Genomic DNA, 16,265 nt, shown 5'->3' on the forward strand with positions numbered 1-16,265 from the left:
AATCAGAAGCATTCAGTAAAACCGTTGGTACAGTCTGTAGTGAACAATGGTATTTAAATGTGTGTTGAATTTGGAATCATTTAATTATCAAGTGTATAGTGCCAAGTGACCACTAACATTCAAATAAACACAGTTTAAAAATAATTAGCATCCATAGCTTGACATTATAAGGATCAGGGAAATATATTGTATTACAACGTCCTAAATAAAACAGTTCTTCAAGACTCTGGTCAACAGGTTTAATCCCTAGACTACTTACCCTAAGAAGGAGAATTCCATTCTACATTTTTCAGGAAAGCACATTCGTTTAGAGGCTTCTAACTATATTGAAGAATACTTAACCTTTTGTTTGCCAGGCTGCCCTTGACAGCAAAATAATCTTAATGATGTTTGGTATTCATATGTCTTTTAAACATTGTGACTGTTCTCTATTACACACAGTTTATCACATCACATTTGTTATTGAAAATGTACTTTAGCAGTTGAAGAATGCTTGATTGACTATTCAATTGTCAAGCAGAGGCAATGTCAACAGACTGTCTATTGCAAGGAATAAGCACTTCACAAATGCAATCCTAAAGCAGCTAGCAAACAGCATTTCCAACACCAGCAAGTTCACTTTTGGCAGTGTCCTGAAAATTCTGTTGTCTCCTGTTGGCAATGATTAATTTTGTAATAGTGCCAAATAGTCAACTGTTTGCCCAATTCCTAATACCTGGAAGTTAGGATGCTAACTCCTTCTCAGAGCTCAAGTTCCGCAAAGATGAGGCTGTAGCAATAACATTTTCTTTCTGTTGACATTCCTTAGTTTTTCCAGATATGTGTGTGTGATATCTGTGTATTTTTAGTAACTTGTCATAGTATCTCTGACTTTGTTGAGCAAATCACTAGTGTGGCCAAGGCACATTATCACAAGTAAGAGAGTTGCCAAAACGTCAACTTGGACTCATGTGCAGTGTACACAGGGAGGAACCCTTACCCGATTTGGTAAAGGATTCCCTTCTTAATGAAACAGGAAAGAGAATGCTTTTCTTCAATTGTTTGTGCTGTGCAGTGTCTTGCGACTACTTCCTCCTTTCTTTTTTCCTTCTCCTCTTAATCCCTTGCGTACAAGTACATAATTGATGTTCAGAAGTTTGTTAGATTGGGGTGAAATGAAAGGAGTGAGTACTGACAAAAAAGAATGGTATTGAACAGAAACTAACTAAGCAGTCAGCCAGTAAGAACCTAAATAAGGTTCTGCTTCAGCCAGCACTTATGAGTGGAATGACAGAGTTGGCACTTGAGATGCGCGTAGAATCTTCAATAAGGATGGATGTTCTTTTATATTAAAAAAAATAAAGATAACCTGTGTTCAACTCAGGGGAACTGAGTAGATCCCTGTAAATGTTAGATTTAAATCTGTTTTATTCATCATGGGAAAAGGTCAGCTTGCATACAATAAAACCATATTGTTGCACTTGAATAACAGCACCCTACCATTATAACAAACTCTAGAATGGCAGTTATTTGATAATCGAGTAGCTTTGCTGTATTACCTCCAAATAACTCCTCACAGTATACTAAAGTGGACTCAATACAGGAGAAAAGAAGACAACAGAGAGACAAAGAAGAGAAAAAATGTAAACATCATTACCAACAGTCCTGGAATCAAGCTGCCCACTACCCCAAGAAAAGGGACTTAGCCATCCTTAACTACCCCTATACTAGAGCACCTCCAAAAGCATACATAGGTGACTCAGTATACTATCATCCCCTGTCTGCCTTAAGATTGTTCAAAACAACACTTGCAGGCTCCTCTGGAGAGAGCACGTATTGCATTCCTTGTAGTTGGACCCCCTGATGTCACTGTACCTTATCCGTTGTCTCCTTCTGTGTCCCTTCAATGCCCTCCATCTTGGTAATAGTGTCTATGTTCAGAACTATCAAGGACTGGAGCCTCTGTTCCTGTAGGTGTACAGTCTTTATCAGCACTCTCACAATTTCTCCTCTACACACTGCGGACATCAGAGTGACCAGCACTGCCCCCCCCCCCCCCCACACACACACACTGTTATATTGCTGCTGCAAACCTCAAAGACAAGCTGACTCTTTGTTCACCAGTTTTTGTGTTGTCACAACCTCAGGTCCCAACAAGTCTCCCAGCATCTCACCTTGTCCTCCAGTGCCTCAGCAAGAGTTTGTGCAGCAACTACTACACTAGTGAGTCCTGGTGCAGACTCTCAGATTGTTCAGGCTTGACATCCATCATAGTGAGGCCCTCAGTTTTGCTGGTCTTAAAGCATATCCTGCATCACAGCAGACATCTCTTATGAGGGGCATTCAGAGTTTGGATCTTCTATTGTCCATGCATTGCCACGGTTCAACACTCTGGCAGGCCATCTAATGTCACCTAAATGGCCTTGCTGCCAGCCAACTAACCCAGATGTGATGACATCCAGCTGTACATGGCACTTGCTTGCTGGCATTGGTTCCTGTTCTCCCTTGCTTAGATGCTAGTCCAGAGCTCTTCATCAGTCTTTATCAACAAAATCAACATCAGCTAGATTTGGTGTCACCTCCTAAATATTTGCGGTTTATGACTGTTGGTTGTCCATGACCTTTACAACTTTTAGGAAGAGGGAAGAGACAATATTCCTGGCAAATGCCAGTAAGGGTACTCAAAAATGAACCCTCGCTCCTACTTCAGGTAACTCCTCTAATGGGGAGCAATGTCCCCAAGGGATCCTCCTCCATAAAACCCTATAGGAAGGAGAATGCAGTCAGAAGAGGAAGAAAGTAATGGTCTTCCTCTCCTGACTGTTTGAAGACTTGTTTGTGTTGTTCCCCTACGTTTGTCTTTTCCCTTTATTGGAGCTGATCCCGGTCTCTAAAAGATTAAACAGGAGTTTCCAGCCCCACCTGCTAATTCTTCACAGGTCAAGGCCTTTCAATAGTTCTGTCGCGGTTTTCAATGGTCTTACCGTCGCAGCTGAGAGGTGTAGGGGAACGGTCCTTGTTCCGACGGGTTCTGCTCTGGCCGAGGTAGGGGCGACCCCTTCCGGTAGCCACGGTGCTGTTTGGTATGAGTGAACCACTACAGTCCGTGCCCTCCAGAAGGAGTCCCAGAGGAAAAACCCCAGTAGGGTAAAAAACCTCCACAGGAACTCCCTGAAATGAGAAGGAGGACACCAGGGTATTAGGACCGTAGATCAGGAAGGCAGGGAAAACAAGGCAGATCAGGAACAGACACGATGCGCAGAAGGAGATCAAATAGGAGCGTGACTACCACCAAGAAGTGTTGCAACGCAATGGACAAGCAGTTGAAATCCCTTTATATACCCCTAGACAGGAAGTAGAAAACAGGAAGTAGAAATGCCACCATCTTGGATTGGGGAAAAGAAAACAATAGTGAATCAGAAATGTGCGTCTAACAATGCATGCTGGGCAGAGAGGAAGAGGTCAGCATGCTGGGAAGAAAAAGGGAAAGTATAAAGTGCTCCTTGTGTAAGGGTTCGGTTTTGTTCTCAGGATATCGGTAGGTGGTAAGTGAACATGCAAGTAAATAAACGGTTAAGCGCATAATGCGCTGTATGTTGCCATGTAGCGTCTGCCTTTATGGCCGAACTTAAAATAAGGGAAGCGGCGAGTGCCGTGACCCGTAAACCGGCTCCTAGGAGCCTCCATGGCTCTTGCCTGAGCCGCGGCATCCCCCGCGACCCAGGCGTCAGCCGCGGTGTTCACCGTGACCCGAGCGCCGGCCGCGGCGCTCTCCGCGACCCGGGTGTCGGCCGTGGTGAAATTGACGTGCCGCACCGCGGCACCCTGAGCCCGCGGCCGCGGTGAGCACCGCGGCGAGGGCCGCGGCATAACAGTATGCCCCCTCCCCGAGGCCCCGGGTTTGTGAGGGAAGAGCCGAAAAAAGCGGCGGATCAAAAGAGGAGCATGAACTGAGGAGGCATCTTCCCAGGAACACTCACTCATAGGGTATCCCTTCCAATGAATAAGATATTGGAGGTGCCCATGAAAAAACCGAGAGTCACAGATCTCTTGAACTTCGTACTCAGGCACGTTATCAACCAACAGAGGAGGGGGACAGGGCAACTGCCTATGAAAAGGATCAGGACGGTAGGGTTTCAGTTGCGAGACATGGAATACCGGGTGGATCTTCCACGTCCGAGGTAGGCGAAGACGTACAGACACTTGGTTGATCTTCTTGAGGATTAGAAAGGGACCATAAAAGCGGGGTTTGAATTTGTTTTGAGTGAGTCGGAGAGGTAGGAATCTAGAGGAGAGCCAGACCTTATCATGGACCTGATATGGAGGAGCCGCACAGCGTCTCCTATCTGCTATCTTCTTCATGCGGAACTTGGTGGCCACAAGGTTAGAATGGATAATTCGTTGTATGCCTCGTAGCTGTCGAATGTAGGAGGAGATAGCAGGAAGATTGGAGTTCTCTCTCAGGGGAGTTGGGAAGGCCCTGGGATGGAAACCGTAGGAGCCATAAAAAGGAGAGACTTTTGAGGCACTATGTAGAGAATTGTTATAGGAGAATTCTGCAAGCGGTAAGTAGGGGGCCCAATTACTTTGTGTAGCATTGCAGAAGCTACGTAAGTACTGTTCGAGACCCTGATTGAGTCGTTCCGTTTGTCCATTAGTTTGAGGGTGGAACCCGGATGATAAGGCCACCTTGATCCCCAAGGTCTTACAGAATTGATTCCAGAATCGGGAGATATATTGAGGACCCCTGTCCGATATAATGACCTGAGGTAACCCATGAAGCCGAAAGATTTCTTGAGTAAAGATCTGACCTAATTCTTTTGCCGTTGGTAACTTTCTTAAGGCTGTGAAGTGGGCCATCTTGGTGAAGGAGTCCACAGTTACCATTATGACGTGATTTCCCATTGAGGAAGGTAATGCGCACATAAAATCGGTGGATATGGTATGCCATGGGCCTGGGGGAACAGGTAGTGGGTGAAGTAATCCCGCAGGTCTAGGGGTGTCTTGGCTTGAGCACATATAGGACAGGATAACACATATGCCTCAGTGTCCGCCTTGAGAGTTGGCCACCAGAAGGAGCGAAGCAAAAGATCTTGAGTGGCTTTCATTCCTCGATGACCTGCGATCGGGGAATCGTGGCACATTTGTAAGGCTTCGGTTTGCACTGCTTTAGTGGGTAAAAACAGGGCTTTATCATGATAATAATAATCATTATCTGTGTGCAGCTGCGGACGTAACTTATTTAGTTCTGTTTCGTGTAGACGGGCATATTCGGACTTGACTTGATCTAAAAAAAAGTCTGTGCTACCCCTATGATTTTATTGTTGTCAAATAAGTTCTGAACCGCGGAATCACCGCACCCAGGATAACGTCGGGACAGGGCATCCGCCAGGATGTTCTGAGAACCAGGGATGTAGGTGATACAGAAATCATATTGGCTGAAGAAGAAGGCCCATCGAGCCTGCCGGCTATTTTGGCACTGGAAATTTCTTAAGCACTGTAGATTTCTGTGATCAGTCCGGGCTTCAAAGGGCTCCTTTGATCCCATCAAAAAGTGTCTCCATTCGGTGCACGTGACCTTTAAGGCGAGTAATTCGCGTTCTAGCACGGAATAATTTCGCTCAGAATCAGATAGAATGTGTGATAGATAAAATACAGGGTGTTCTAGGTCATCATCGTCTTGTTTTTGTAACAAGGCAGCCCCAATGGCTCTTTCTGAGGCGTCTGTGACAACAATGAATTGTTTGCTGGTGTCTGGGTGTCGAAGAATAGGAGCTTGAATAAAGGCTTTCTTTAAGTCCTGAAAAGCTGACTCAGCGTCTGGTGTCCAACAAAAACCTTTCTTTAGATGTTCCTTTTTGAGGGTTTGAGTAATGAAGCTGGTCCTCTGGGCAAAGTCTGCTATGAACTGTCGGTAGAAGTTGGCTAGTCCCAGAAAACATTGAGTCTCCTTGATGGAAGAAGGAGATGGACAATTCAATATAGCCTGTACTTTGTCTGAGTCCATGGCAACTCCGGTTTGGTCTATACAGTATCCCAAGTATTTTACTTCTATCTGATCAAACTCGCATTTTTCAGGCTTACAGAACAAATGATGTTGTCGGAGTCTCTCTAAGACTTGGCGAACGTGCTTGGAATGTTCCTCTGGATGAACCGAATAAATTAGGATATCGTCAAGATACACTACCACTGTTTGTTGCAAAAGATCAGAAAAGATAGAATCCATGAATCTTTGAAAGATGGACGGGGCATTAGTGAGTCCGAAGGGCATTACTCTATATTCGTAGTGACCAAAAGGTGTTCTAAAGGCGGTCTTCCACTCATCACCTTCTCTGATTCTTAGTAGATGATAGGCTCCTCGGAGATCCAGCTTGGTGAATCTCTTGGCTCCTCTGACTGCTTCTAAGATGTCCTTGATGAGGGGTAACGGATACCGGTCTTTGATAGTGATCCTGTTTAACCCTCTGAAATCGATACAGGGATGCAGATCTTTGGTTTTCTTTGGTACAAAGAAAAGAGGAGCCCCGGCGGGTGAAGAGGAGGGAGTTATCAACCCACTTTGTAGATTCTCATCTAGGTACTCCTTCAAAACTTGTTTCTCTGGTTCTGTGAGGGAGTACATCCGCCCAAAAGGAACTACGGTGTCTGGTTCTAAAGGAATGGCACAGTCGTATTCTCTGTGGGGTGGCAATTCAGGTCTTTCTGGCTTCTGGAATACATCAATATAGTCCTGATAATGTCTGGGAACTCCCTGTAGGACATTAATGGATCCTCCCACCTGAGAAGGTGCTGTTGAGAGACTTTTTGGGGACCAATAATCCCCGGCCGGATAGCAGTGGTGTTGACAAAAATGGGAGGATAACGAAATGGTTTTTGTTTCCCAGTTGATGTAAGGATTGTGCTGTGTAAGCCATGGAATTCCCAGGATCATGACATGGTGTGGTGATGAGATTAAGTCAAACGAGAGAATTTCCTGATGTTTACCAAACTGTAAACAGAAGGTAGGGGTGGTGTATTGTACAGGTCCAGAGGCCAAGAGTGACCCATCAACGGTATGTACCTGTTCTGGTACTTCTTTGGGTATTTGTGTTATCTGTCGTTCTTTGGCCCAGGTTTCATCTAAATAGAGGCCACTGGCTCCGCAGTCCAACAAGGCCAAAGTTCTTGCTTTGCGGCCATCAGTTAAATGGAGGGTAACTGGTAAGAGAAAAAGAGCAGTTCCTTCCTCCCTGGAAGAGCAAATAGAAGGTATATCACGATATCCCGTCCTCACCCTTCTTACTGGGGACGGGAGTTGGCGTTTCCCAAGGGCTTGGTTGGACGAATGGGGCAGGCGCGAATTAGGTGACCAGCTGCACCACAATATAGGCAAAGCCCCTTCATTCGTCTATGTTCCCTTTCACTGGCGGATAGAGGCCCGCGAGCTGTGTCAATATGCATGGGCTCTTCCTCGGTATTCCCTTTGGATTCAGGACGGACTTCCTCGGTACGATGGGCGAAGGGACGAGATGGTACTGAGTGAGAAGGCAAACGACTCTTCTTTTTCTCCATTCTTCGTTCATTCAACCGATATTCTATTGTTAGTGCCTGGTCCATCAATCCTTTGAGGTTTTCTATCCTGGCAGAATGTACTAGTTCATCTTTGATGTCCTCTCTGAGACCTCTACGGAAGAGTGTCACCCAGGTTGTTTCTGCAGCTAATTGTCTGAAACGGGTGATGTATTGTAATACATCTTGACTCCCTTGTTGGACTTCGCAAAGAGCCTCTTCTGCTGACGCCTCGAGTCCAGGGCGTTCAAACATCTGTTTAAAAGTAGTGATAAAGGTGGAATAATTAGATAGACAGGGATCGTTTCTGGTTACTAGGTGTGGCCCAGGCCAAGGCTGGTCCTGATAAGGCACTAATCAAATACCCCACCTTGGTCTTATCTTGTACAAATTGCGAGGGGCGAAAGGCAAAGTACACCGTCAAGGCATCCAGGAATTCTTTTAATGTGGTGGGATCCCTGGAAAATCGAGGTGTAGAGGCGGCTACTGCAGGGACATCTGTGGTCCTGGAGGCAAAGGCTTGTCGATAAACAGTATTCTCAGTACGTAATTGCTGGAGTTCTTGAGCCTGTTGTTGTATCGTCGCCAGTAGGTCCTGGTTAGTAGGTTCCGTGTTTGCCACTGGGTTATCCATAGTTCCGGACTGCAACTGGAATCTTTGGCGTTGCAATCTGTCGCGGTTTTCAATGGTCTTACCGTCTCAGCAGAGAGGTGTAGGGGAACGGTCCTTGTTCCGACGGGTTCTGCTCTGGCCGAGGTAGGGGCGACCCCTTCCGGTAGCCACGGTGCTGTTTGGTATGAGCGAACCACTACAGTCCGTGCCCTCCAGAAGGAGTCCCAGAGGAAAAACCCCAGTAGGGTAAAAAACCTCCACAGGAACTCCCTGAAACGAGAAGGAGGACACCAGGGTATTAGGACCGTAGATCAGGAAGGGAGGGAAAACAAGGCAGATCAGGAACAGACACAATGCGCAGAAGGAGATCAAATAGGAGCGTGACTACCACCAAGAAGTGTTGCAACGCAATGGACAAGCAGTTGAAATCCCTTTATATACCCCTAGACAGGAAGTAGAAAACAGGAAGTAGAAATGCCACCATCTTGGATTGGGGAAAAGAAAACAATAGTGAATCAGAAATGTGCGTCTAACAATGCATGCTGGGCAGAGAGGAAGAGGTCAGCATGCTGGGAAGAAAAAGGGAAAGTATAAAGTGCTCCTTGTGTAAGGGTTCGGTTTTGTTCTCAGGATATCGGTAGGTGGTAAGTGAACATGCAAGTAAATAAACGGTTAAGCGCATAATGCGCTGTATGTTGCCATGTAGCGTCTGCCTTTATGGCCGAACTTAAAATAAGGGAAGCAGCGAGTGCCGCGACCCGTAAACCGGCTCCTAGGAGCCTCCATGGCTCTTGCCTGAGCCGCGGCATCCCCCGCGACCCAGGCGTCAGCCGCCGTGTTCACCGTGACCCGAGCGCCGGCCGCGGCGCTGTCCGCGACCCGGGTGTCGGCCGCAGTGAAATTGACATGCCGCGCAGCGGCACCCTGAGCCCGCGGCCGCGGCGAGCGCTGCGGCGAGGGCCGCGGCATAACAAGTTCATGTTTAGCATTTTCAGAATGGATCCAGCCCCTTAAAAGGGAGCCTTGTTCCTGTCGATTAGGTGATTCCAGCAACTGCAGCCCAGAGGCCACCCGATTCTGTATCCAGACAGGCTCCATTCTTGGTTCTACTTCTGAGGAAACCATTGCTCTATACAACACCAACCCTCTTGCTTTTGGCACCTCTCATGATGCCATCACCAGCTCTAACCGTCTAGGCTTTCTTGATCACTACCTCAGCCAGGGAAGTTGACAGACATTATTTTAGTGGTAAGAGAAAACATTTCAGCACCCTTCGAGTTACAGCCCCTGGCAGTGCCTCTCCAATTATCACAGTTTTACTCAACTGAAGGAGGTCTTTGGGTCAGATTTTAACATATTAAACATTCCAAACTGAGATTATGGGTGTATGGATTAAGATGATTTGGAGGCTGATAGCTACTTATCACCTTCCTCCTTACCACACAGATGATGCCTTTTGCTTAGACCTACAAAGTGCTTTTAACCTTAACACTTCTACAGTCCTGGCCCCTGGGGCCCTCCTTCAGAGGAAGGTTTTTGTTTCTCACCTGTGGTACAGAAAACAGCCGAATCACTCGAATTACCTTAGCTGACTACTAAGACAAAGCCCAACACCTTGATGGAAATCATACAGCTGTCTTTGGTGGCTCTGAAAACCTTGCTGTCATTCAGTGAAGGTCTCTTGGGGCCTGTTCTGCTGCTCAGGAGAAATCCTTCATTGGGCCGGCAGTTCATACAAAAATCGCACTGCGCGGTCAGCCTGCACCTTCAGCTCTCTGTTCTTGATGACAAATTCTTCCCCAGAGTGTTTTGTGGTTCCAAAGGGAATGAAATGCATTTCCCCTACTGCTCCTTCAATTTGTGAGTCTAAAGAACTTAACTTCAGAGGTGTAAAACATTTTGCATCACACAGATTAGCTCTTTATGTTGCCAATGATAAATGCTGATTTGGTCAGTGTTTCCACACCTTGTGGCAGCTGGCCCCAAACAGCCTTCCAGAGCCCTGCTTGAACTTGGTGAGTGATGGTTTGTATGGCTCCAAGCAAATCCTGAAGTACCACGTGAATTCTGATGACACAGTGGCTCAATTCATGTTCTGACTCTATAGGCTTTTCTGGATATTTCAAGGTAACATTGATGAACATTCCATTTGTTGAAGAGTGACTCTTCAAGGCGAAAGCGGATATTCATGCCATGGCACACTCGCCAGGCTTGGCTTTCCAAGCGAAGCCATTCCACCGTCAGTACTGTTGATTCCACGGCTTCTCAAGGGGCAGCCCTCATGACAAATTCCACCTTTGCAGCTGGTTCGATCCCCGCCCAGTCCGCCATGCCCCCAATAGCTTTACCACCATTTTTTACCAGGAATGGACCTAATGGACAACAGAAACATCGGCAGCTCCAGTCTCCTCCATCTTCACTTTATCTGCCACCTCAAAACCTCCTCTAACCCCATCCCATTTCCTACCACCTCCTCCAACTTCTAGTAGTAGAAAAGTCTTCCACTCCACCACAAATTGAGATACTATCATGAGAGGTCACTGGAGTCTTCAGCTTATTTACTATGGTTATGCCCTCGCTTGCTAGTCTTCCCCAACAGGCAGCCCTTCATCTGTACGTTAGTGCACTCTGGCAGATGATTTAGTTCCGGATTGGAGGTACTTGCCCTACCGAAGTAAGGGGTCATAGAAGAGGTACCCATGAAGGAGTGTGTCACATGATTTTATTTGTTTTATTTCTTTGTTCTCAAGAAGGATGGATGGCTCAGGCCTTTGAGCAATCTCTTCATTTTGACAGGACAAGTTGAAATTGTGCTCCTGAGAAAGAGGCTGGATCTCAGTGCAGGGAATTCATTGGTGGTCTTGGATCTCCAGGGTGCCTATTTACATTTGCCAATGCCCCCTGCCCACAAGTCTTACCTTTGATTCACTGTTTGCTCCCAACATTACCTGTTGCAGTTTAGTACAGTGTTAAGCATGCCCTATATGAAGGCTTTGCATTCTCCGAGGGTTGCAGGTGTTTGGAATACCATTTAGTTGTTTGTTTGGACTCTGATTCCTTTTTCTGCAGGGTGTCTTCCTGCTGGCCTTACTACTGTCCACCAGATGGATATGAGGGCCTTTCATTGGTGTCGAATGCAGTAGTTGCTGTAACATCATGGGAGTATTTTGGCTGAGGTGCACATTTACAGCTGTGTTCTGACCGACTTCCTTTGGTGAACGTGTCCCTCCAGTCTCATGGTGGGTCTCCCCTACGTTCCTCTTTAGTTGTTGGTAACATTTGTTATGCAACCCTTTTGAAATGGGTTGCTAATCCAGACGAGATAGCGACACAATGGTGGTCATTATGACCCTGGCGGTATTACTACCGGAGGGCCAAAACGACGGGAGCACCGCCAACAGGCTGGTGGTGCCTCCCGGTGTATTATGACCGCGGCGGTTGCGCCGCGGTCGCACCGCCGGAGCCGGCAGTTTACCGCCGCAATGGCCCCGGCGGATGTAATCGGCCAGGGGATTACGACTCCCCGACCGCCAGCCTTTTTCTGGCGGTCTGAACCGCCAGGAAAAGGCTGGTGGTACGGGGTGTCGTGGGGCCCCTGGGGGCCCCATTCGGCTTTTCACTGTCTGCTGTGCAGACAGTGAAAAGTGCGACGGGTGCAACTGCACCCGTCACACGGCCGCAACACCGCCGGCTCCATTTGGAGCCGGCTCCTATGTTGCGGCCGTGATCCCCGCTGGGCCGGCGGGCGGAAACCAGGTTTCCGCCCGCCAGCCCAGCGGGGATCTCCAAATGGCCGCGGCGGGGGTGCGGCTGCATTGGCGGCCGCATGGCGGTCAGATCTTGGCGGGCGGCAAGGTCGTAATCACCCCCAATGTCTTTAGTCTGCATCATAATAACAGCTGCACATAGTATGTATTAGAGTGTTAAGCAGTCCCCCTTCTTTGAAGGTATTTCCTTCTTCCTCAGGGAGCACAATTCAAGTTCAGTAAGGAAGCACTGCCGCAATACATTGTGACTGCAGACAGAGTGGTGTGGGTTCTTTGACTCTGGGGCCCTTTATCTTGGGTAGTGGGCCCTTGCGTTGGAGCATTTTTCCCCAGTAGGAGCGCAACTTGCAGCTTAAGGAGGGATCTCTTTGCCACAGCTGAGAACAGGAAGTGTCTTTCAGTTTCACATATTTTCCTGGGTGAAGCTTTAAGGTTCGATTGGTCACAAGGTCTACTGAATATACTGATGGGGATACCGGGCCCAAAACTGTGGAACACACTGACCACAAGAATCAAAGAAAAGCAGGCCAGAATCTTAGTGCATGCATTGTAGGACAAATTATTAGTGAACTGACAGTGATTAAAGAATATTGTACTGGGATTCTCCTTTCTACAATTTGATTTGTGCTTCAGCCGCCTGATGACTTGCAACTCTGGCATATACACAACATCTGACATACTTGAACGGTGACTTGCTTTGGTGTATAAAAGAACCTACTAAATAAATTAATATACATCTTAGTAGGAATAAAATTAGGCATATAGGGCCAGATGTAGTAAGCCGTTTGCATGTCGCAAACTGCAAAAATCGCAATTTGCGGCATGCAAACGGCTGAACGCGATGATCATTCCGAAATTGCGAGTCAGTACCGACTCGCAATTTGGGAATGTGACGCGCAAATAGGAAGGGGTGGTCCCTTCCTATTTGCGACTCGCATCGCAATTCAGAGTTGCTTTGTGACCGCGAATGCGGTCGCAAACCAACTCGCAGTTACCACCAGTGTCACACTGGTGGTAACTCATTCGCAAAAGGGAAGGGGTCCCCATGGGACCCCTTCCCCTTTGTGAATGTCGCCAAAAATATTTTTTCAGAGCAGGCAGTGGTCCTATGGTTTCGGTTTATTTTTCATTTTGCAACTCGATTTCCTTTAAGGAAAACGGGCTGCAAAATGAAAAAAAAAAAACTGCTTTATTTAAAAAGCAGTCACAGACATGGAGGTCTGCTGACTACAGCAGGCCACCATCCCTGTGAGTGCAGGGACTCGCTATGGGGACGCAAACTGCGACCAACCTCATGAATATTGATGAGGTGGGTCTTTGCGACCCCATAGCGAGTCTGAGACACCATTCTGCATCCGATTTTGCGACTTGCAAATTGCGAGTCGGTCAGACTCGCAATTTGCAAGTCGCAAAATTGGATTTTCCTACATCTGGCCCTTAGTCCCGATTGTTCCCTATTTCTGTTTACTGTAACCAAAGAGTTGATGTTAATGTGTAGAATAGTGTTTGGTGCATTATGTTTACAGTTATCTATTTGTTATATCAGGTTCAGTAACTACTGTTGCATGAAAATTGATGGTCCACATTTTTATTTTCTCTTTTCTTTCAGAAATGGTGTGTGCTTGGGAACAGCATTCAGTGACATCTCTCGAGGCTTCGGTATGGCATACTTCCCAGCAATCAGCCTGTCCTTCAAGGAATCAGTTGCTTTCAACTTTGGGAGCCGCCCATTCCGATATCCTTTTTTTTTTAAAAGCAAGACTGCTAAGCAGTAAATTAAGTAGAAGCAGCAATGCGGAGTATGGCTAGGTGATGGTTGGATGGTGAAATGTTAATCTGTGTTAGAACTGCCTCCCTCGTGCAAAATTGAGGATCTAATTAAAGGGCTTATATTTTGATGCAGTAATCTTCTTTAATATTTTAGTGACCTTTGTTAACATGAACAATTGTGCTAAAACACTTTGCTACTCAGTTTAGCATTCAAAAGTGTCATCTTTTAATCTCAACAGGGCACATCAGACCTCAAATAATCTTAGCAAATCTTTCTACCACATATTATGCAACAATATGAACAACACTCCTGCATTCTCCCTGCCTCCCCGCCCAGCTTCACATGTATATAATAGTTCTATATAGTTGCAAAACCTGCCGCAAATTACAAGGACAGTTGTACTTGAATCAGCAATAGAAATTGAGGCACACGTAAACCCAACAGCCCATGAAAGCAGTGAGGGGTAAACCACTACTGTGCTGCTATTCGGTTACCTAACACATACCTACTTTCAGTGACACATGGAGCTCTCCATTTAAGCTAATTGTTGAAGAACCCATCCAATTATATTTGTAGAAAGCCACCCCCACTCTAATCTCATTGCTATCTTAATGCTTTTCCTTCAGCTTCTGCCCAAATAGAGGCCATAGGAGACCAAGGTTAGCAAGTCTACAAGGCATTTTATTTTAATTAGATCTCCTCCTAAAAAACGTTATACATGTATTGGGACTTATTTGACTGTGTGTCAACTGTCCTCGTGGAACAGTACCTCAGTCCAGTACAAATATAGACTAGTGGTACGACAAAAAGTATGTAAGAAATTGGCTTTTTGATATATGGTAATATGTCATACAGATTTCAGTTTTTTAAATCTGAGCTTCTGAGCATATTTGATAATTTTGGTTCTGGAAAACTTTATCCAACAAGGACTCTTTGGGTCTTTTAGTTTTAATAGAGAAAAGGCAGCTTAAACTTCGTATTGAATGTAAAATGTGTATAAAAATGTAATCTTTTGCAAAATGCTTTAAAGTTTTTTTTTTTTTTTTTTTTTTTTTTTTTTTAAGTAAACATCAATACCTCATTTTACAAGGGACTATATCTTATATAGCTGTGTTCACATAGAGATGACCAGGCCTTCTACACAAGGCAGAAGGAAACAAAAGACAGGAAGGGGGTCCTATATGTAAACAGGAGCCATGCTTATCCCTTTCTCCGTTTCTTCCTCACTACTCATGCTATATCAAGGTCACTAAACCTTCCAGAAATGTTTAGATCCTTAATATGGAAATTCCTTTTAGCCCAGTGGACCAAAATATGACGTTTTTGTGCCGAAAGAAATGATTCGAGCTTGGTCAATTAGCTGTGGTCTCCCTTATTTTGCTCTTATTTTCTCTACTTTATTTAGGATCCTATCTCTGCAATGGATAGAATTTGGTTTTCTACTCTGTAGACATTTCTTGCATGTGTTAGCTCTAGTGAGTAATGTAATTGTCTACGAATGTATTGCTTGGTACCTCTGCTGTTATACATTGAAATATGTCAGGGACCCTACACGTTACAGAAACTCTAGACCCCTATTGAAGGAACGGCCCCTTATTGTAGTATGAACAGAGCCACATGTTTTTGCTTTTGTAAGAAATTAGTCTAAACTCTCTTGACTACATAAGATATTTGAGGCCCATTTTATTCACTATCTGCCCTCCCCCAGCACACTAACCTTCCTTATTGGCTACAACCAATGGTCTCATCTGAGATAGCTAGCCTTAGTAGAAGGTGATTGGTTTCTCTTCCGTTTCATTCCAAGAGGCAGCTTACCTAAACATGTGCTTCAGATTCGTATGTTGCTTTGATGCTTGGAGGAGTCTTAACAAATTTCTTCCTGAAAGTACAATAAGTCTCCTGTCTGATATAAGTTTATAAGCAGGAACTTTACCTATCTTGCCAATTCACCATGAGCTCAAACTCCCAGTGATATGATTCTAAGGAGAGGCAAGTTGAGCATCTGAGAAGAGGCCCAGAAATGCAGTGTTCAATATTCCCCTACCTTGGTAGCTACATATTAGCTTTTTCCTAGAGGAAATCTTGGTGTGCATGTAGCTTATTTTAAGCCAATGGGGAACTACCACACCTTATTTTATCTCTGAAGATCTTGTCTTATTTCAAGTGGTAAGAGGAGAGAGTTCACAGATCATTCTCTCCAGGGCAAATTTTACATTCGTGGTTAGCTCCATTAACAGGCATGGTCCACTCAGTTACTTCCCACATTCCTACCAGAGCCTTTCGTACTGTAGATGAGATAAGCACCATGAGACTGTTGAGGTTCTGTTAAGGCCAGGGCTGTTCCGGTTTCCCAGAGTGCCAACCTCTTTAACATATTTATCCTTTATAGATGTCTTAATGAGTTCTTATCGGAGGTTTACCCATTCAAAATAATATGCCCAGCTTCATTGAGCTATTGCTGAAGACTCTGTCTAGACTATGTTGAGGGTTGCTTGTGAGGATCTATTGTTTACTCTAAAAACTCTAAAAAGAAGAATTTAGCTTGTCCATTTCTACTACTGGTTGGCTTCATTGTCCATCTTATTTT

General features: G+C 45.5%; 1 protein-coding gene across 2 annotated transcripts in view; it reads left to right on the forward strand.

The window, feature by feature from the left end:
- Positions 1–16,265, forward strand: part of RNF123 (ring finger protein 123) — a 1,441,353-nt gene that overhangs the window by 219,478 nt on the left and 1,205,610 nt on the right. For both annotated transcript variants that reach the window (XM_069206868.1, XM_069206867.1), the window contains exon 10: positions 13,517–13,642. In XM_069206868.1, the coding sequence (XP_069062969.1) occupies positions 13,517–13,642 (126 nt within the window). The remainder of the gene's footprint in view (positions 1–13,516; positions 13,643–16,265) is intronic.

This window comes from Pleurodeles waltl, chromosome 9, assembly GCF_031143425.1.
Source record: "Pleurodeles waltl isolate 20211129_DDA chromosome 9, aPleWal1.hap1.20221129, whole genome shotgun sequence".
NCBI lineage: Eukaryota > Metazoa > Chordata > Amphibia > Caudata > Salamandridae > Pleurodeles > Pleurodeles waltl.